Source organism: Tachysurus fulvidraco, chromosome 7, assembly GCF_022655615.1.
Source record: "Tachysurus fulvidraco isolate hzauxx_2018 chromosome 7, HZAU_PFXX_2.0, whole genome shotgun sequence".
NCBI classification, from domain to species: Eukaryota; Metazoa; Chordata; class Actinopteri; order Siluriformes; family Bagridae; genus Tachysurus; species Tachysurus fulvidraco.
Window position 1 is genome coordinate 7,436,706 of NC_062524.1, and position 17,170 is coordinate 7,453,875.

Genomic DNA, 17,170 nt, shown 5'->3' on the forward strand with positions numbered 1-17,170 from the left:
TAATGCAGATAATTTAACTAATCCCACCCACTCCACCAGAAACCATTGACCAAACCTGCATGCTCCCACAGATAGTTTGACCATTCCTTCCTGCTCCTGGAGCAGTTTTGACCAATCCTACCCATAGCTGCATCCAAAACTACCAAAACTACTAGCTCCCAAGACCTTTTCGATCCCAGTCCCAGTACACTCCTTTACTTCACTGTTTTTTCAATGGTCTCATTCGATTTTAAAGTAAAGTGCATACCTTATATTGACAAGATTTGTAGAAATACAACCCAACACATCTACAGCTGGTTAATCTGTATAATCAATAATAGCCTTAAGCTAAACAAGATGAAAAAGGAGCAGTTTCTAGCATGTGCCCCTTAAATCGAGTCCTGTGTCTCTGTTGCAGAAAGTGTTGAGCTTCTCAGAGCCACTGAATACCAGTTCATTCTTTAGAATGCGATCACCATGAAGTGTTTATTTTTGATGAGGCAACACTGCCACCCTGTGAATGTGTAAGGCATACAGTGTCCATGATGAACAGCATATCAACTGCTTGGAATGGAGGAAGTTATACACCAGACTATGGCATGTTACTATCTACTGTAATAAGCTCGTAACCCATCCTAAAGGAATAAACGTAGTGTTTGTAATGTCAGCTGTCTCTCAGATCAGCAATGCAGGGATGTTTACAAAGATGTCTAACTACAGTGTGTAAGTCACTTTAAATTCAATTATTCACACAGATAAACAGGGCTGTAGGACTACAGAACAGTCCACTGGAAAGGAATGGAGTCAATGGCCAATTATACTCGGACTCGTCTTCGTCTTGGCCGTGGATCTTGCTAAATATGCTCTTGGTCTTTATTATGAGTTTGTAAAACTTTTTCTTTTTACATACATGTTTGACAGGAAATGATACATTCTTTTAGAAACAATAGTCTAATGATTGGTACAATGCAGAAATAAGGCCAAGTATTTGATGGCTTGGTCTCGATGTTCAGCTTTTTCAGTCTCAATCTGGACTTGTCCTCATTTATATTTGGACTGTAGCTTGAACACCTTTAGACTAAACCCTGAGGAAACCCTGGTTTTACACTTTAGTTTCACTTGACAGTTGAATTCTTGACTCCAGAGAAGTCATCAGAGCCCCAAACCTCCAACCATAAAACAACCAAAAACACATTTTATCATCTGTATTTCTTCTTTCTCAGTCTGCTTTTGCCACACAACCTGATGGTGTACATCAGCGAAAAAGATTAGATTTAGATGAAGCTTAATGAACTTCAAATGCTGTGTTTCGTGAGATGCTTTCAGGAAGGTCTACTTTCTTGCAGCACTTCCACTTTCAGTTGTTATGAAAGTGGTGTTAAACGGTTGATTTTGAAAGCTGACAAGCAGTTAAACCAAGTAACTCCAAAATGATCTGTTTTAGCATACTGACTTGAGCGAGATGAGAGATGTAGGTTAATTAATCTTGTGTTGACACACAAGTGCAAATAAGAGTAAAATCAAATAATACATAAAAAAACCCTATACATTAAAAAAAAAACAATTCTTGCAGGTTAAGTATTATCTTTTAACAAACATTGAGCACTTCCACAATTACAATATTTCATGTTGAAAGTTTTTGTTCCCATAATGGATGATAAAAAGATTTGTCTTTTGCCACATTAAATGTATAGAGCAGGCTTAAACGCAACAAGAGAGACCCAGGGGACTGACAGCAAATTAAAATTAGAAAATTAAAGTTTGCTTGAAAATGTTTAAAATATGATTTTAAATAATATTTTTAAATATATTTTTGAAAAGGTATTTCAAATGACATGATTATCAATAATTTTTGCACAAAGAAATAACTTTTTATTTATATAACGAATAATATTTAATAGTATTAATGGATATTATTTATTCTTTTCATAAAAAATGCTGCTTGTGAGAAAAAAGAAAAAAACAAACAAACAAAACACGACACGAACAGTACAGGAGTTCATTTTTTTTTAATTTTATTGATAAATTACCATTTTTAAAAAGACCCAATCCATACTCAAACTTAAGTTAGTCTTGGTGCGATGAATAATCTATGTACAAAGAAACTTGCTTTTCACATTCAGAACAGGATTAGTAACTACAGTTGTGCCCAGTCACCCTGCCAAAGTTAGCGATCTACAGTGATATAAGCATGAACAAGGAAGCAGAGGTGTTTATGTTCTACGTATAGAAAGGAAGGCTGAACATTAGGGCCTAACACTTCCACAGTGACCTTTCATTGACAGAGAAACACTGATCTGTGTTACAAATTAATATCATGCGAAACATTTAAATCTCATTGGAGTCAAATTCTGAGCTTTGACGTTTGTAAGCATGCCGTTTATGATTACTCTGAAAATCCGCAATAATCTGTCAGAGTACGTTCGAGCGGCGCGAACGGTTTGAATTCGAGAGCGCTGATCATTTTTCTTCCTCCAGAGATACGAACATGGATGGTGGCACATGTAAGATGTACGATTATATAAATGGAACACAGTACCTTGTTTAGAGTAGGCAGCTTTTAATACTTAACAACCTGCAGCTTTTTACACCTGACAACTAGCAGCAAAAAAAAAAAAAAAAAAACAGTATATTTGCATAAAACTGTAGTGCAATGGACAAATTGTTCATTTTGGTCAGTTGGTAACAAAACACAGCACACACAATCTATCCAGTAGGAGTGATGACAACCACAAGGCGTGCGTACCTTCAATTTAAACGTCACTAGCCAATGTTGATTTCATCATATTTTGAATTTCTGATCAGCTTTTATATAAATATTTTACACCCAATCCATTAGAACACAATGCATAAATTTCCTGCCTTGATTTCAGCTCACCTACATAGAATGACCAGTCAAATGTTAAACGCCTGTTAAAATCAGGATAAAATGAAATACTAAAAGGGTTAAATCAACGATCACAAACACTTCGTCTACGCAAAGGTGTTCTCTGGATAGCTGACTCTAATTGCTCCCCAGTAGCAGGCTCGTACCAGGCAGATAAGACCGAGCAGATACGCAAAGGCCCATGACACATAGGTAGCATGATACCTGCTTGCAAATTCTTGGGTTCCAACCTAGGATCACACACAAAAGCACAAAATAAGACACAGATAATGAGGTAATTTATTGGATCTATCTCCTGGTAGCTGACTGTGCGGTTGTTTAAGAAAATTAGCAGGTAATTTGAGCTTAGCGGGTTTTTCTTTTTTCTGTTCGAAGTGTACTTAAGACTACTGAGGTTCTTTTAATGAAAAAATGTTCATTATTTTTAAAGGTCATTTTGACTTTTGCACATTATTTTATTTACTCACATATTTCAGAAAGGAACTGAGGGTTTAAAAGGAGACAAAAACTAAAGGATTTAAAATCCGTATATAAAAAATATCATGATGATTGTCAATAATAAGGTTTTTAATAATAATAATAATAATAATTTTTACATTAAGATTTCTCAACCTCCATACGTTTAATCAACACTAACATCCGTGTTTATAATAGTAAAGGCTTTGTTTACTTTCATCATTTCTCAAAAACAAAACAAAAATGGTTGTGTGTCCTCACAAACTTATCCAGAATAAAAAAAATAAACATTCGAGTGTATGGTGGTTTGGTTTAATACTCACTGTTAGTCCAATTCCGATGAAAATGCAGATCATTCCTACTGTGATGTAGGCGCAGCAGCGCCTCCTGGGTAGGGCACTACCAACAGAAGAGCTGGACACAAAAACACACAGAATCAGACTTGGAACAAATCAAAGCCTTGAGTGTCCTAAAAATACCAGTGGATTATCTTCCTTTAACAGTAAGATTGAATAAATTATTTCTAAGTTGTCTAAAATTTGTTAAAAGACTTTCACAACCATTAAAACACAACAGCCAACATGCCTGATGTTGTAAAATATTTCACCATTTTATGAGATATTAGGACACATTTAAATCAAGCATTAGGTGCCAGGTTTGGCAACTTGGTTGAAAAGAAAAACAGATCTAGTGCACCGGTTAAAAAAAAACTAAAAAAAAAACTGCCTCTTGTAATCAGACTGTGACGAGGGTCACATGGCTCCCTCCGGCCCCTGCTGGGTCTGGCTAATACTTCACATGGCTCTCATGTGACTTATTCTGAATCCTCTGTTTAAAATCATAAACCAGGTGGTTTAATGTGCTTTATCTCAATATTGCTGGTCAATATAGCAAAACAATATATCACAAGATCCAAAAGACTTGCACCACAAAACAAAAAGAATTGACGTCTTGAAGGGTTAAAAGTTCAGTATTTTAAAATCATCATAAATAGATGCACTACATAATCTAAAGCTAATACAAAAAGAAACAAAAAACAGCCTATATATATATATATATATATATATATATATATATATATATATATATATATATATATATATATATATATATATATATATATATACACACACGCATATACATAAAATCATCGATATGGTGAAGCATTAGAGGCCACTTATTAAACGAGTCTCTAGTATCAGCATTCTTTAAAAGATGAAGGAAATTCTTCAGAAGAGAGAAGTTTATGTATTCCAGTTCATCAGTAGCATTACAGGATGTTATCACTTCAAGAAAAAAAATTGAGAGACTGTTGAAACAACAGCTGAAACTTAAAAGTAGCTATAAATTATTAGAAAAAAGCATTTTGTTCATACATAAATGAATGGATTTATTCCGAGGCAGATCACTGGTTCGAGAGAGATGTCAGATTTTGTGTTGTGCTGTTACGTGAAAATGATCCACTTCAGGGTGGTAATGGCCCTCTGTTTGGTACTTGGTCACATCATGCCTTAACAAATAAGGAAAAAATCGAAAACTTCTAGATTAACTACTAAATCATGAGGAAAGGTAAGAAAAAGAAACTGGTACAAAATATTTAAGTCCACTTGGTACTGTGAATAGTTATGTAATTATCTGTAGTTACATATGCTGTTATGTAATTACAGAAGCACTGACACGTAATATCCACATTACCGAACTGTATAAAGCTAAGAAATTTTCTATATGTTCTTTTTTTTCTTCATGCGAGCAGAAGATTGTCATGTTCTGCAGGCTGTGTGTAACATCTGACATTTCAATGTGTTTTTTTTTTTTTCGTTTCTGGCATCAACGTGTTATATTACATCAGCAGAAATCTGCTCACTCCATAGCAGTTGCTCTGGCAGATCCTGCCAGCCTGCGTAATGGGTGTAGGGCGTCACATTACTGGCACTACCACCCTGGGTATGTTTACTCCTCCTCTCTGCATCATGCCAAGGCCTGACATCATGCCAGAATTGTGCGTCACACTGTTTTAAGGGTCGCAGCGATTGCAAATTGGATGCTGTTGAGGTGGATGCCATGATCTCCAGTCATGAAGCTCCCAGAGCAATAATCTCAAACATCTACATGACAAAGAGGTGACAAATGACAAATAACCAACTTACATTTTTTTGCAATGTGGACACTTGGCCAGCGTATTAAATCGGAGCTCCATCCACTGTGGGCAGGACACAAAATAAACAAAAATCAATATCAATTACTCACAATACATACAATTACTCTTCTTTTCTACTATAAGGTTATAAGGTGATCATATACGATCATAAAGTTACCAAGCAAATACAGAACTACTAATAAAAACTACTTACTTTTAATCAAAACCTAAAGTAGCCTCTACGTCATTCAATGGCAAATTTAGATTAGATCGGATTCAACTTTATTGTCATTACGCATGTGCATGTACAAGGTAATGACAATAAAGTTAAATCCAATCTAATCTAATCTAAATTCTGCATAGGCAGGACAAGCACTATAGTCACAGCCTCAAAGGCCAAATGCAACAGTGAAAATAACAGTAACAACAATTAACAGCAAACATTTACAGGAAAGAACAGAAATGGATTTGAGCAACATTGGCAGGTTGCTGTTTTAAATCAGAATGCAAATTGTTGCTCTTAGTTAGTTGTAGAATAATGCCATGCTCACTTTGGTCATACTGTATGCATCAGATCACTTGCTGTTAAAATAGGACTTTTCTTAGTCCGATTTAAAGACGAGACATCTCAGTCGACATGCAGACCAGACGAAGGCTGGGATGCAGCAGGATTACTACCATAAAGTCCAAAGGCATAATAGGAGCATTGAATATGTCTAGTGCGATGAGGGGAATCTAGTTTTCTGTATGTGGATCCTGTGCTAAATCTTTCGTTTACTGCAATATAAAATGGTGACAAGGAAAGAAATCTAGGACACGTTCTGGACAAACAGAATTTGATTATGCAATGTGAAGCATCGCTAGCAAACACTGTTTTATGGAAGTTTGCAAAAACCTGGTTAACTAACAGGGAACTACTAAAGAATCAGGAGGTCAAATTTGGTCATAAAAATTATTTAGAGAGAAAGTAAATTTTAGGACATTTACAGGATTGTGCTGCTCCCTTCCTGTCTACAACATATCTTGGGTAAGAGTACAAGTCAAGTCAGTACACATTTTGGGCTGCATCCCAAACTACATCTGAAGGACACCTCAATAGAACGTACATCATTTGTTTTGTCTGACATTATTTGGTTTAGTACATCGTTATCTGCTGCCATTTTCCAGTTCTCAGTATTACAGGGGTATTATGAGAAAAGCTTTACTGTGCACATCAATGAGACCGTTACATACATGGAAAAGTGGAATGGAAAAAAAAAACATCTGTAATTTATATCTAACACATTTCTTTTACGGTAGCTTGTTAGCTCATTAACACGGTTGTTTATTGCGTTAGTGTGATGAAACTCTCTGACGCAGTGAGCTGTAGTCATTTGGCAAGAATATCAGCAAAGAGCCACTAGTATCCAGCTAGCTGGGCTTAGCTGAGGGAAAAGACTTCTCCGGGAGTCTCTGAGAATGATAGCTGGCTGGTAAAGATTCAACATTACTTGGATAGTGTATAATGTATAAGAAACATCTTTCATTTCATTTTTAGAGTGATCTACACACATACGTTGAGGACGTGATGGTTCAGTGGTTAAGGCTTCGGGTTACTGATCAGAAGGTCGGGGTTCAAGCCCATAAGCTGCTGAGACCTCAACATTGGGTCTTTGAGCAAGGCCCTTAACCTCACCTGCTCCAGAGGTGCCTACTATAGCTGACCCTGTGCTCTGACCCCAGGCTCATAATAACCTGGGATATGTGAAAACTTAAAGCATTTCACTGCATGTCTGTGTATGTGACAAACTTTGAATTTGATTACTTTGACCTATTGTTTTTAAAAAATTAGTTGATGACAGTCAGGGTGGGGTAGGTTAGGATAGGATGGAATAGGATAGAAGTATAGGGAAGGCTTAATAAGTGAACTGTACATACAAGAAACGTATTGCCGCAGTGGCCGCACACCACACGCAGGCCTTCGGGCTGAATAGGAAGTGCTGGCTGTGCAGGTTGCTCCTCTGGGATCACCATCACAGGGCTCAGGTTGATGATCCGTCTGCTGTCAAGTGATAAAACCTAATAATGTCAATGACTTTTACGGTCAACTTGTCTTCTGTACTACTATACATTAAAATTATTATTATTTTTTTTTTATCTCTTGTACAGATGCAAGTACACACCTATAACCTGCACATTCATACAGTTCTAAATCAGCTGAAAAATTTTGACGGAAAAAAAAACAAATAATGCATTTCACAGATTCAACATGCTGTGCATTATGTGGGATGTGGTAGCTCAGTGGTTAAGTGGTTAAGGTGTTGGGCTACTGATCGGAACGTCATAGGTTCACCAAGCTGCCACTGCAGGGCCCCTGAGCAAGGCCCTTAACCCTCAGTTGCTCAGTTGTAAGTCACTCTGGATAAGGGTGTCTGCTAAATGGCATAAATGTAAATGTATGTGAAACTTTTCTGCTCACCACACTTGTGATTATTTGAGTACTAATCAATTTACTCTCGCCGTTTTCTTTTGACGTCTAATCAGTGAGGTGTTTCTAACTGAGAACTGCCACTCACTCAATGCTTTATTTGTTTTCCTCACCATTCTGTGTAAACTCTAGAGACTGTTGTGTGTAAACCTTCTCGAAGCTCAGTAGGTCAGCCCTGAGAAAACCTCATACCAGCCTATCTGGCACCAACACGCATGCCACGGTCACAGAGATCACGTTTTTAACATTTGATATAAACGTTTACTGAAGTATTTGACTTGCATCTGCTTGAGCCACATGATTGGCTGATTGAGGGTATTTTCCTGTACAAAGCACTCAGTACCTGTTTCGCCTGTCTGCACTCTGTCTGTCGTGTTGTTGCAGCCGTTTGGGGATGATTTTGTAATGTATTCAAAAAAAAAAAAAAAAAAAAAATCTTTTTGGCTGTTCTCAAGTGATGACAAACGCACTTACCAGTTGGGCCGAGGGCATCCTATCCTCCGTGATGTGTCTTTACAAATTAGCAGGCAGTTGCAGGGACACCTGACATACTTTTTCCCAGCTGGTGGGTTTTTAATTGGCTATGAAAAGGAAACAGAACATTTGAGAATTTTAGTTGTCATAGACTAATCTTTAATAAAAAAAACATTCCTTGCCTAGACCTTTCCTGAATAATTAACCTCTTTTGCCCATAAAGTATTTGACTTCTACTGAAACGTGTATAAGCATCAACACCAGATAACGATTCAGTCATTGCAGCAAACATCCAGAATGACCCCTGTGATTAACCTCATTAAATCAGAGCTCCGGTGGTTTATGCACCAAAGAAACAGCTTTAATTTGAGTCTAGACAGAACCACCACACTGTTAGCAAATATTCTTAAATAAAATCAGCCTGACAGAAACAACAGGTTTAACTGGTTGGATAGTAAAACAGAGCAAGGTAATTCTACTGTATAAGATCAAATCATTTAGAAACGCAATGGTCAAAGAAAATACGTCAGAAATACGTCAGAAATAGTATGTAGCTTAACAGCCCTAATGAGAAAGCCAGATGTGACAAGGGCAAGAAAAAAACTCCTTGATATGATCAATTATTATCACAACTGTATATTATCCTAACATAACATACGTAATGTGTGTTATAAGGATCATATTGTGACTAAGTGTCTTAAGATGTGTTAATATTTATGTTTAATTCAGCAGGTTTTGGTTACAAATGTATGGTATCCAGATGAGATTATCCACTAAAGCAAGGGCAAGACTTGGGTAGAAATATAACAACAAAAGATTGCTTGTACAGATTCAAAGTGCTGGAGGACACAAAGCTATACACAGCCATAAAAGTAATAAATCTCAAAATGTCTTTCTGGTGTATGTCTATTTCAATATGCTTCCTAGGCAATTAGCCTTTGTTTTTAGCTTTTCTCCTAAACCGTAGCCTCACTGCCACCCCACAGAAGCACCACAAGGATGAACGTTCACACGTCAACCTCCAAATCATATGAAATGTTCTATTGCATCTTCCTCATCGTGACTAAGCGGATGTGCTGATTGGATGCTGCGTTGCTTAGTTACAAGTGAAAAATGTATTTGTGCTGGGTGAGCTTTTTGGGATTAATAAATTATAATGTTCTTTGTAAATTATTGGTAAAAATGAGGTTTCGGATTGTGTAATTATATGATGCGGTACAATCCACAAGGGGTGGAGAGGATGATGGAAATCTGGGGTATGTACTGTATGGGAACTCTTAATCCGTCTGATGAACTTAAAACTATGGGATTCTGCACAACTGCAAATTGTTTTTTTTGGTTTATCATAAAGTATATTTACATTTATGGTACCATCGATATTAAAAATAAGGACCAAATCGCAGGTCATCTGTGATTTGCAGGAATCACACTGATCCACATTTGCCTTTTCGGAAACGAAGAAAGATTTTTGAGTCTCAAAGCACACAGAGTTTGAGATAAAAGACAGGCAAATGCAAATTAGGTTGCACTTTTTTCCCTCTTCCTGTCAAAGACTAATTTGTGTGAAGACATCACACAGGACTTGCAGAGGCTAGAATGCAGAGAGAGAGAGAGATTGATTGAGAGAGAGTGAGATAAGGGGGGGAGAACTGTACAAGTGAAAGGAAGAAAGAGAGAATGTAGGACTGAGGCTGTGCATGACTAAGCATTAGCAGTAGCAAGTAAGAGGCTTTCTTACCGTGGCCTCATTGCAGACCGTGCACTTCACAACGTGCTGATGGAGCTTCCCATCCAGGTTTATGAGAGACTGACACACTCGGCAGTTAATGACAGGCACTCCTCCTGTATCGGGACTGGCAATGGCTGTGTACGGGGGAGGAAGCTCAGCTAACAAAAACAGACACACAAAGTTGTATACATTATATTATTTATATATGTATTCTTTTTTTCTTTTATAAAATATGTTTAAGAATAATTAACTAATAAGAGCATTAACTCATTAACACAATGAAATAAAATACAACCAAATGTGCCTAAATCGTTCGTTGTTAGCATGACGGCATTCTCCAGACTTCAGTCCAATTCAGACATGAGCCTAGCAATGTCTTATATGTTTCCTTTACATGTTAGTAAATGACATATCAAATGAATTTACTTGTCATGTTTAATGTCGGAACAAAAAACAAAACTAAACAAACAAACAAAAAATCTCTCTCTTCGTCACTTGTGTTATAGCTGCGTAAAACTTTCATTCCCTCTGCAGCCTGTCTTTCTTTCTTTCTCCTTTTACTAGAAGTTAACAAGACAAATAGTTGCAGCTTGTCATTGTACTGAGAAAATACAAAGATCTGAACACTTTCCTGTGCCAACTTTTGTACGTTAATGGTAAATAAACCACCAAATCAGCAATGACTCATTTATTAATCTGGTTATGCACAGAGTCTGGCATACAAATCACTGTATAAACTTTTACTATAGGAATGTATATATTATTAGAATGAGTGCATTAATATAATCCTGCGTAAATGACGGTCAGAGCCGTAATCAGCTCCGAGAACCCGACAGTACAAGAAGTTGAAAGCAATCGGAGTTTGAACCTTAAATGACATATAAAGCTACACGGTATACTGATTTACTTAACTCTAGCATTGCCTTCTCTCATCCTGTTATTTACAATGATAAAGAGGAAGGAACAAGTTTGATAGGATTAGCAAAAAATTATTGATTTATTTACTGTATGTAGAGCTATCTCAGGATGAAGGGGCAAAAGGTGCAAGATGAATAAACAGCCAAGATCACAATACTTCTGTTCCCAATAACAGAGTGTATTGTGTGTGATTTTACTGTACTGAATGGTGAATTACTGGATTTAGAAAAATGACCTAAATACTGAATTATAAGCTTGGCTTGGCTGAACATTGTGCCAAGGGGTGAATGAGAACTTTCAAAGTCTAGACCAAGGATCATTTGATCAGTAATACCCCAAGTTGGTTGGTGTTATTCCAGTGTGTAAAGAAAAGTATTACGCACTGCATGTTATGTACTGTATATCACACATAAGGCATAAAACAACAGGCTGGACATTACAAAAGAACAAAAAAATTCAACCGTTTGTCTGTTCTCAGACTGACACTTTGCAGAGAACTGGATTTGAGTAGACTAGATTGAATTTATCCCTACTCTGAGTCATGTACTTGTAGGCTAGGCTTTCACTCCAAAAGCTAAACGGATTAGTGAACTGTCATGATTCCATACAGTCTCACACATCAACTGTATTTTCATCAGCTGAACCAGGCCAGCGAAATATAAAGTTTTCACAATGTTTTAACCAAAATGCACATTTGGTGTACAGAGATTATTTCTCTGGTTTTGCACTGGAGATATGAGGCTAATGTGGGTAAGTAAATAACTATGATGGCATGCCTTGTCAAGGTGTATATGGAGTCTGACACTCCACGGTGAACAGATTTCTATTAAGTAGATTTCAAACAATTTAATTAGTTCCCTGCATCTATAATAAACTAGTTGTATGTTTTTCAGCCATATTTCGTATATTCATATTATCAAGTGAACTAATGAAGCAGAATGTGGATTCGGCAAAAACACAGCAATTCCCTCAAAGCACATGGTTATATTATGATGATCAAAATATTGAGTTTTTATAATTAATTTGAGAAATAATTATTACAGTTTATATTACAATAATTTTGTTAAAAATATTACTTTTCACCAGTCGAAAAGTTTCTTGAGTACTGTGCATGAAAGAGTTTGGCTATAAGCTATTTATGAGCTAAAACACAACTAGGCTTTTATAATAAGTTTAGTACATTTAGTTACTATACTCTTGAATGGATTGTAAGAATGTTTTTTTCCCAATACCTCGCTAACTATTTGAGACCATTAAGTGTGCATCAATACCTATAAATACTGAGGTCTTCTTGTGGATTTAATACATCTGTTCATTACTTCGTTATAATGCATCTTTTAAATACAAACAAGTAAGACACATTATGTACTTTTCCTTTCTTTTAGCAGTTCACCAAAAATCAATAATAACATGATCAAGATGTTTATTACATTCATGTTATATGACTTTGACTGGGCAAGACTCTTATATCTGCACGTTCCTTGTCAGATTTATTTGTCTTTATAGTTCTACATGATTCAGTGGATAAAAATATGTTTCATTAGTGCAACATAGGCCTCAAGGATATTAAATAAGAATGCCCTTAAATCTATTACATGGCATACTTATAAACAGATTTAATCATGTAACATCAGACTGTTGAAGAGCACATTAATGTTCGTTAACTTTGTCTCTAACCTTCTAAGCTTAACTCTAATTATAAACCTTGCAAATAACGGCAAAGAAAACACGCTTAAATTAAAGCATACTGAAGCACCTGCTGGAAATACGAGTCAAGCGAAATCAGAGGAAACAAGCAAGAGAGCCCAAATCATTAACTGGGTTAATTACTTATTATTAGCAAAGGTAAATTTTTATTAGTAAAAATATGTAATAATCTTCTGCTTAAAATTAAATTGATGCTTCATTATGCAAGCAACTTAAAAAATAAAGTAAGACCAGGTATATATGCATGTATTCTTCATTTCCTTCTATGCACCCTCTTAATTATTGACCTAACCAGAGCAACATCACACCTGGCAGCATCTGCCTCCATTATTAAATGAATGCACTATTAGAAACCTATCTTAAGCCTTGACTTTATCATATTTCTCTCATAGATTTATGCTGAGAATGTTCACACAGGACTCTGCCTCTAAACTTTATGAATATAAACATATTTTACCGTGAACGACAAACCACATGCACACATTAAGATCACTTCTTATGGTTTAGATTGGAGTGATTAAGTAAAGGATAAACTAGATGGGGGTTCACAGGAAAATAGTCCTCATGGGTGGGGTGTGTTGTTACTGTTATCACCCAAAGATTATTTTCCATTGATAGTGCTTTTGTAAGTCGCTCAGGATAAATGCGTCTGCCAAATGCTGTAAATGTACCAAATTCTGAAGTGTTATTTCGCTTATATTAAAATTTTGTTGATTTTGGGTTTAATTTCAGCCATTTTTGTTTAGATGTTAAAAAAATTTACATCTTTTCCTCACCAGACAAATAAGCTTCTATTACATTTTTTATTATTAATGCTTATATATATTTTTTTCACACACAAACACCGTTATCGTAATCAGGTCCAAAACGTAGCTGCAGAACTAAAATCATTAGTACTTGACAACCTGACAGCAGGTAGAAGTGCTCCACGTGATATATAAATACACGTATTTCGTTTCATTGATTGTATTTTTTTCCACCTTACAAGCAATATTGTTAATAACGGCAAAATAATTTCCACTTGACTAAGGACAGTCTTTAACGAGTACATGTAGGTTTATTCAGGTCAGCCCCATCGATATTGATTCCAGACTTATTATGAGGAGCACAGGGCAAAATAAAAGTTCTTTTCATTAGTGGCAGTGCCCTCCTGTAACTGTTTACACACTAATTACAAGACGTGTATCTAAACAACTGTGTATTATCCGCTGTAGAGATTCAGCTGGCAGAGGCTTTGCATAGACCACAAATAGTCATGATAATGTATTGATCTTGTATTAAGTACCTGACAGGAAACAGAGAGAATCGACTGGATTCATAAATCCTATAGCAATGATGGAAAGAATGAAAATGTGCATTTTCTATCAGTAGTTTAACGATAGTCTTTTGTGACTGTTAAGTTTTAATCCCAGTGGAAAGTTCTGAGAACCACAGATGAACTCATTCTTCCTTATTTGCCATATGTTTCAAAAGTGTACGATGTGCTCTTTCAATGCAAACAATTCATTGACCTCAGCAACATCTAGGCAGATTCATACATTTCTCATATATCCATATAGCACCTGTGTCTTCTAGTAAACCAGGGTATATTTTCCTCTGACACTACATGTAAGATGAGAGGCCTATTCCTCACACAGTGTACCCTAAAACCAGCTGCTGCCCAGCTTCAAATCTGGCCTTGGCAGAACCCACCATAAAATACAATGTTGAGGAAGTATCTGGCTGGCAACCACAGTGTGAGTTTCAGTAGTAGGTCACCCAGTCACCCATAAATATTTGGACTGTATTTCACTAAATCTGGTCCAGTTACAGCTATTATGGTGCATGTCCCAGTTAAAGTGCAACTTCAGGGAATTTCAGGAAGGATGTAACACGACGACGTACAAATTTACTCGGACTGACCATCATTATCCAGTGATGAAACATTTCCTAAAGGGAGCAGCCTCTTCCAGGACTCCTACATTTATAAGCTCAGTAAATGGTTCAGTGAGAATGAAAATGATATGAGCTCAGCAGAGCTCAACCCTTTTGAAGAATATCACTCCGGTACATTTCAGAATCAGAATCAGAATCAGGTTTATTGGCCAAGTATGTTGACGCACACAACGGATTTGGTTCCAGCTGTTTGTGACTCTCAAAAGTACAGACATAAATAACACTGTACTATACAAGGCAATGCAGACGATGAGATACAATATAGACAGAATGAGTATTAAATATGAATTATAGAATATGAACGATCAGTTATGTACATAAAGTGTGGGAGCTAAATCAATGACCCATTTATATTAGTATAGCGCTGAAATCTGTGAGGATGCCAGATCTCATCACAACACCTTCAGGAACTGTTACTTTTTCACAGACATTCACTTGTGTGTGTGTGAAGAATTAGGAACTGTGAATCCTTCATGTATTGTATCTGTTCCCATTTTGAATTTTAGGTAACTTTCCAAAAGTAACTGGGGGGGAAAAACCCAAAAGAACAAACAAGCCGAGCATCGAAGCAGATAAAGCTCCAGCGTTCTGTACGAAGGTTACCTTTCCCATGCACCTTTTCTAAAATTTCAATAAACTGTCAATATGCTGTAAAAAGAGACAAGTAGAATAAGAATTGTCTGCTATGAATTATTCAAATCAGCTCTCTGTGATTCTGAAATACTTCCTCTATTGTATCTATTATTTTGACGTTGAAAGGCAATCAAATATATGGGCTCCCCATTAGCTATGAGATTCTTGTGTATCTGAATAAATAAGTGCCCAGTACTATATGCAATTCTTTTTTATGCTGCAGGGTCACACTGCTTTTGTATAGTTTAGTGTTTCCCCAGTACTCTCATTAATGAGCCTCATGAATGTCATGAGTCTTAAAGGTGGAAAATTTGAATTAAATTGATGTCTGTGTACATGGGACTGTGAAATGCGAAGCAATGCCCTAAGAGCAATTTAGATCAAATTAACTCAACAAAATATTACAGCAGCATGTGTACAAATAGTGTGACTACAGGTACAGTACAATAAATTCTAAAAAAAAAAATAAAAATAGAGAGCACATTTAAAATGCTATACACATGTTCAGTATACCACATGCATTTAATGCCATCTGAAGTCAAACCCAGTACTTGTTATTGAGTGAATTTCAGTGCATCAGGCTACACAACAGAGGCGTCCTGTTTACTCAATAGAAGCAAAGCTGTAAACAATGTAACCGTTATATAATTAAGGGTTACAAAAAACAGCCCTTTAATCAGTCACCTCTATTTAATGCTCATGAAATTAAAAAAAAAACTTTCCACATTTAGATCAATTTCATGACAAAGGCATTTTTGTCAGATGCCCACACTGCAGGTCAGGAGAGAAAGCGGGCCTACACTACAAACCTGGAGCATACCAGCCCTACACAAGCCTATTGTTATTTATGCTTTTATTTTAAGCATTTTTCACACCGTGCACGCATTTCCTTGTTCCTAAATATACATCTATACACCTATATATCGATATATCGGTTATATATCACGCGTTTCAGAACGGAAGCGTCTGTGCGGTGTCGCTACGCCCAAAATGATTCAGCAGCTCCGAGTCAATCACGACGCCCTGGTTTGTGTATTTATTTATTTACCTCTCGGACTGGGCTCCTGGAGGTACGGAGGCGCAGTGGGCGTCACATTTCCAGAGTTCTGCGCCGACAGTAGCGGCGAACGCTCATCCATGCCGTCGGACGCCATTTTTAAAGGTGAAAATACTAAAATGAAGCGCGACTGTGTCGGTTCGGCAGCCTGGTGCCGAAACACAACAGACTTCAACGCTGCTCCAGCAGCAGCATGAGGGGGCGGGGCCAAATACGTAAAAGAGGCGGGGCTATGATGCATTAGTGTAGTGGGATAAACACTCCCTTTACTACGTAGGGCACTACACCAAGTGTGAAATAACGAACCTCTATAACTTCTCACAGGTTTTTGACGAGTATATCGAGTATAAAAATTCAAACCATTTTATTTGGTCAGGAATTTTATGGCCTGTTATAAACTAGCTAATAAAATAAAAATTCAAATATATATCAGCTTAAATGGCTGTCCAATTGTTGAGGTACAATAAATGTTTCTCTCTCATCTGAGTTGGAGAAATTATCTTATAAAATGTTATGTGCTAAAGCAACTGAGTGATGGTCTGACTAAAAGATGGCCTCTCTCTCTCTCTCTCTCTCTCTCTCTCTCTCTCTCTCTCACACACACACACACACACACACACACACACACACACACACACACACACACACACACACACACACACAAACACACTGCTGGGCCTCTGAGCAAGGCCCTTAACCCTCAATTGCTCAGTTGTATAAACATGAGAGAAAATGTAATTCGCTCTGGATAAGGGCATCTGCTAAATGCTGTAAATGAATGTACAGTCTGG

The 17,170-nt window shown here is 36.8% G+C and overlaps 1 protein-coding gene across 2 annotated transcripts; it reads right to left on the minus strand.

Annotated features, from left to right (window-relative positions):
- Nucleotides 1-1,969: 1,969 nt before the first annotated feature.
- On the minus strand, nt 1,970-16,591 carry pip4p2 (phosphatidylinositol-4,5-bisphosphate 4-phosphatase 2). 2 transcript variants are annotated; one of them, XR_007143587.1, is made up of 8 exons: nt 16,371-16,591; nt 10,139-10,287; nt 8,401-8,507; nt 7,377-7,500; nt 5,470-5,522; nt 4,699-4,832; nt 3,646-3,736; nt 3,046-3,096 (listed from the first exon to the last, which is right to left on the minus strand). XR_007143587.1 is itself a non-coding variant. In XM_027133908.2 (7 exons), exons 1-7 carry the CDS (start codon nt 16,474-16,476, stop codon nt 2,953-2,955), a joined length of 774 nt encoding a protein of 257 aa, XP_026989709.1. In that variant the 5' UTR covers nt 16,477-16,590; the 3' UTR covers nt 1,970-2,952. The 2 variants fall into 2 exon arrangements, 1 of the variants encoding a protein (XP_026989709.1); XM_027133908.2 differs by lacking the exon at nt 4,699-4,832 and having other exon boundaries at nt 1,970-3,096; nt 16,371-16,590.
- Nucleotides 16,592-17,170: the final 579 nt, after the last annotated feature.

Bases quoted from the DNA above. Each gene is read 5' to 3' on its own strand.
- pip4p2 (XM_027133908.2), bottom strand. From the start codon at position 16,476: ATGGCGTCCGACGGCATGGATGAGCGTTCGCCGCTACTGTCGGCGCAG. The intron at 10,288-16,370 runs GTAAATAAATAA...TGTTTTTGTTAG, and splicing joins CCAGGAGCCCAGTCCGAGAG to CTGAGCTTCCTCCCCCGTAC. The intron at 3,737-5,469 runs GTAAGTTGGTTA...TTTTGTGTCCAG, and splicing joins TGTCCACATTGCAAAAAAAT to CTCTTCTGTTGGTAGTGCCC.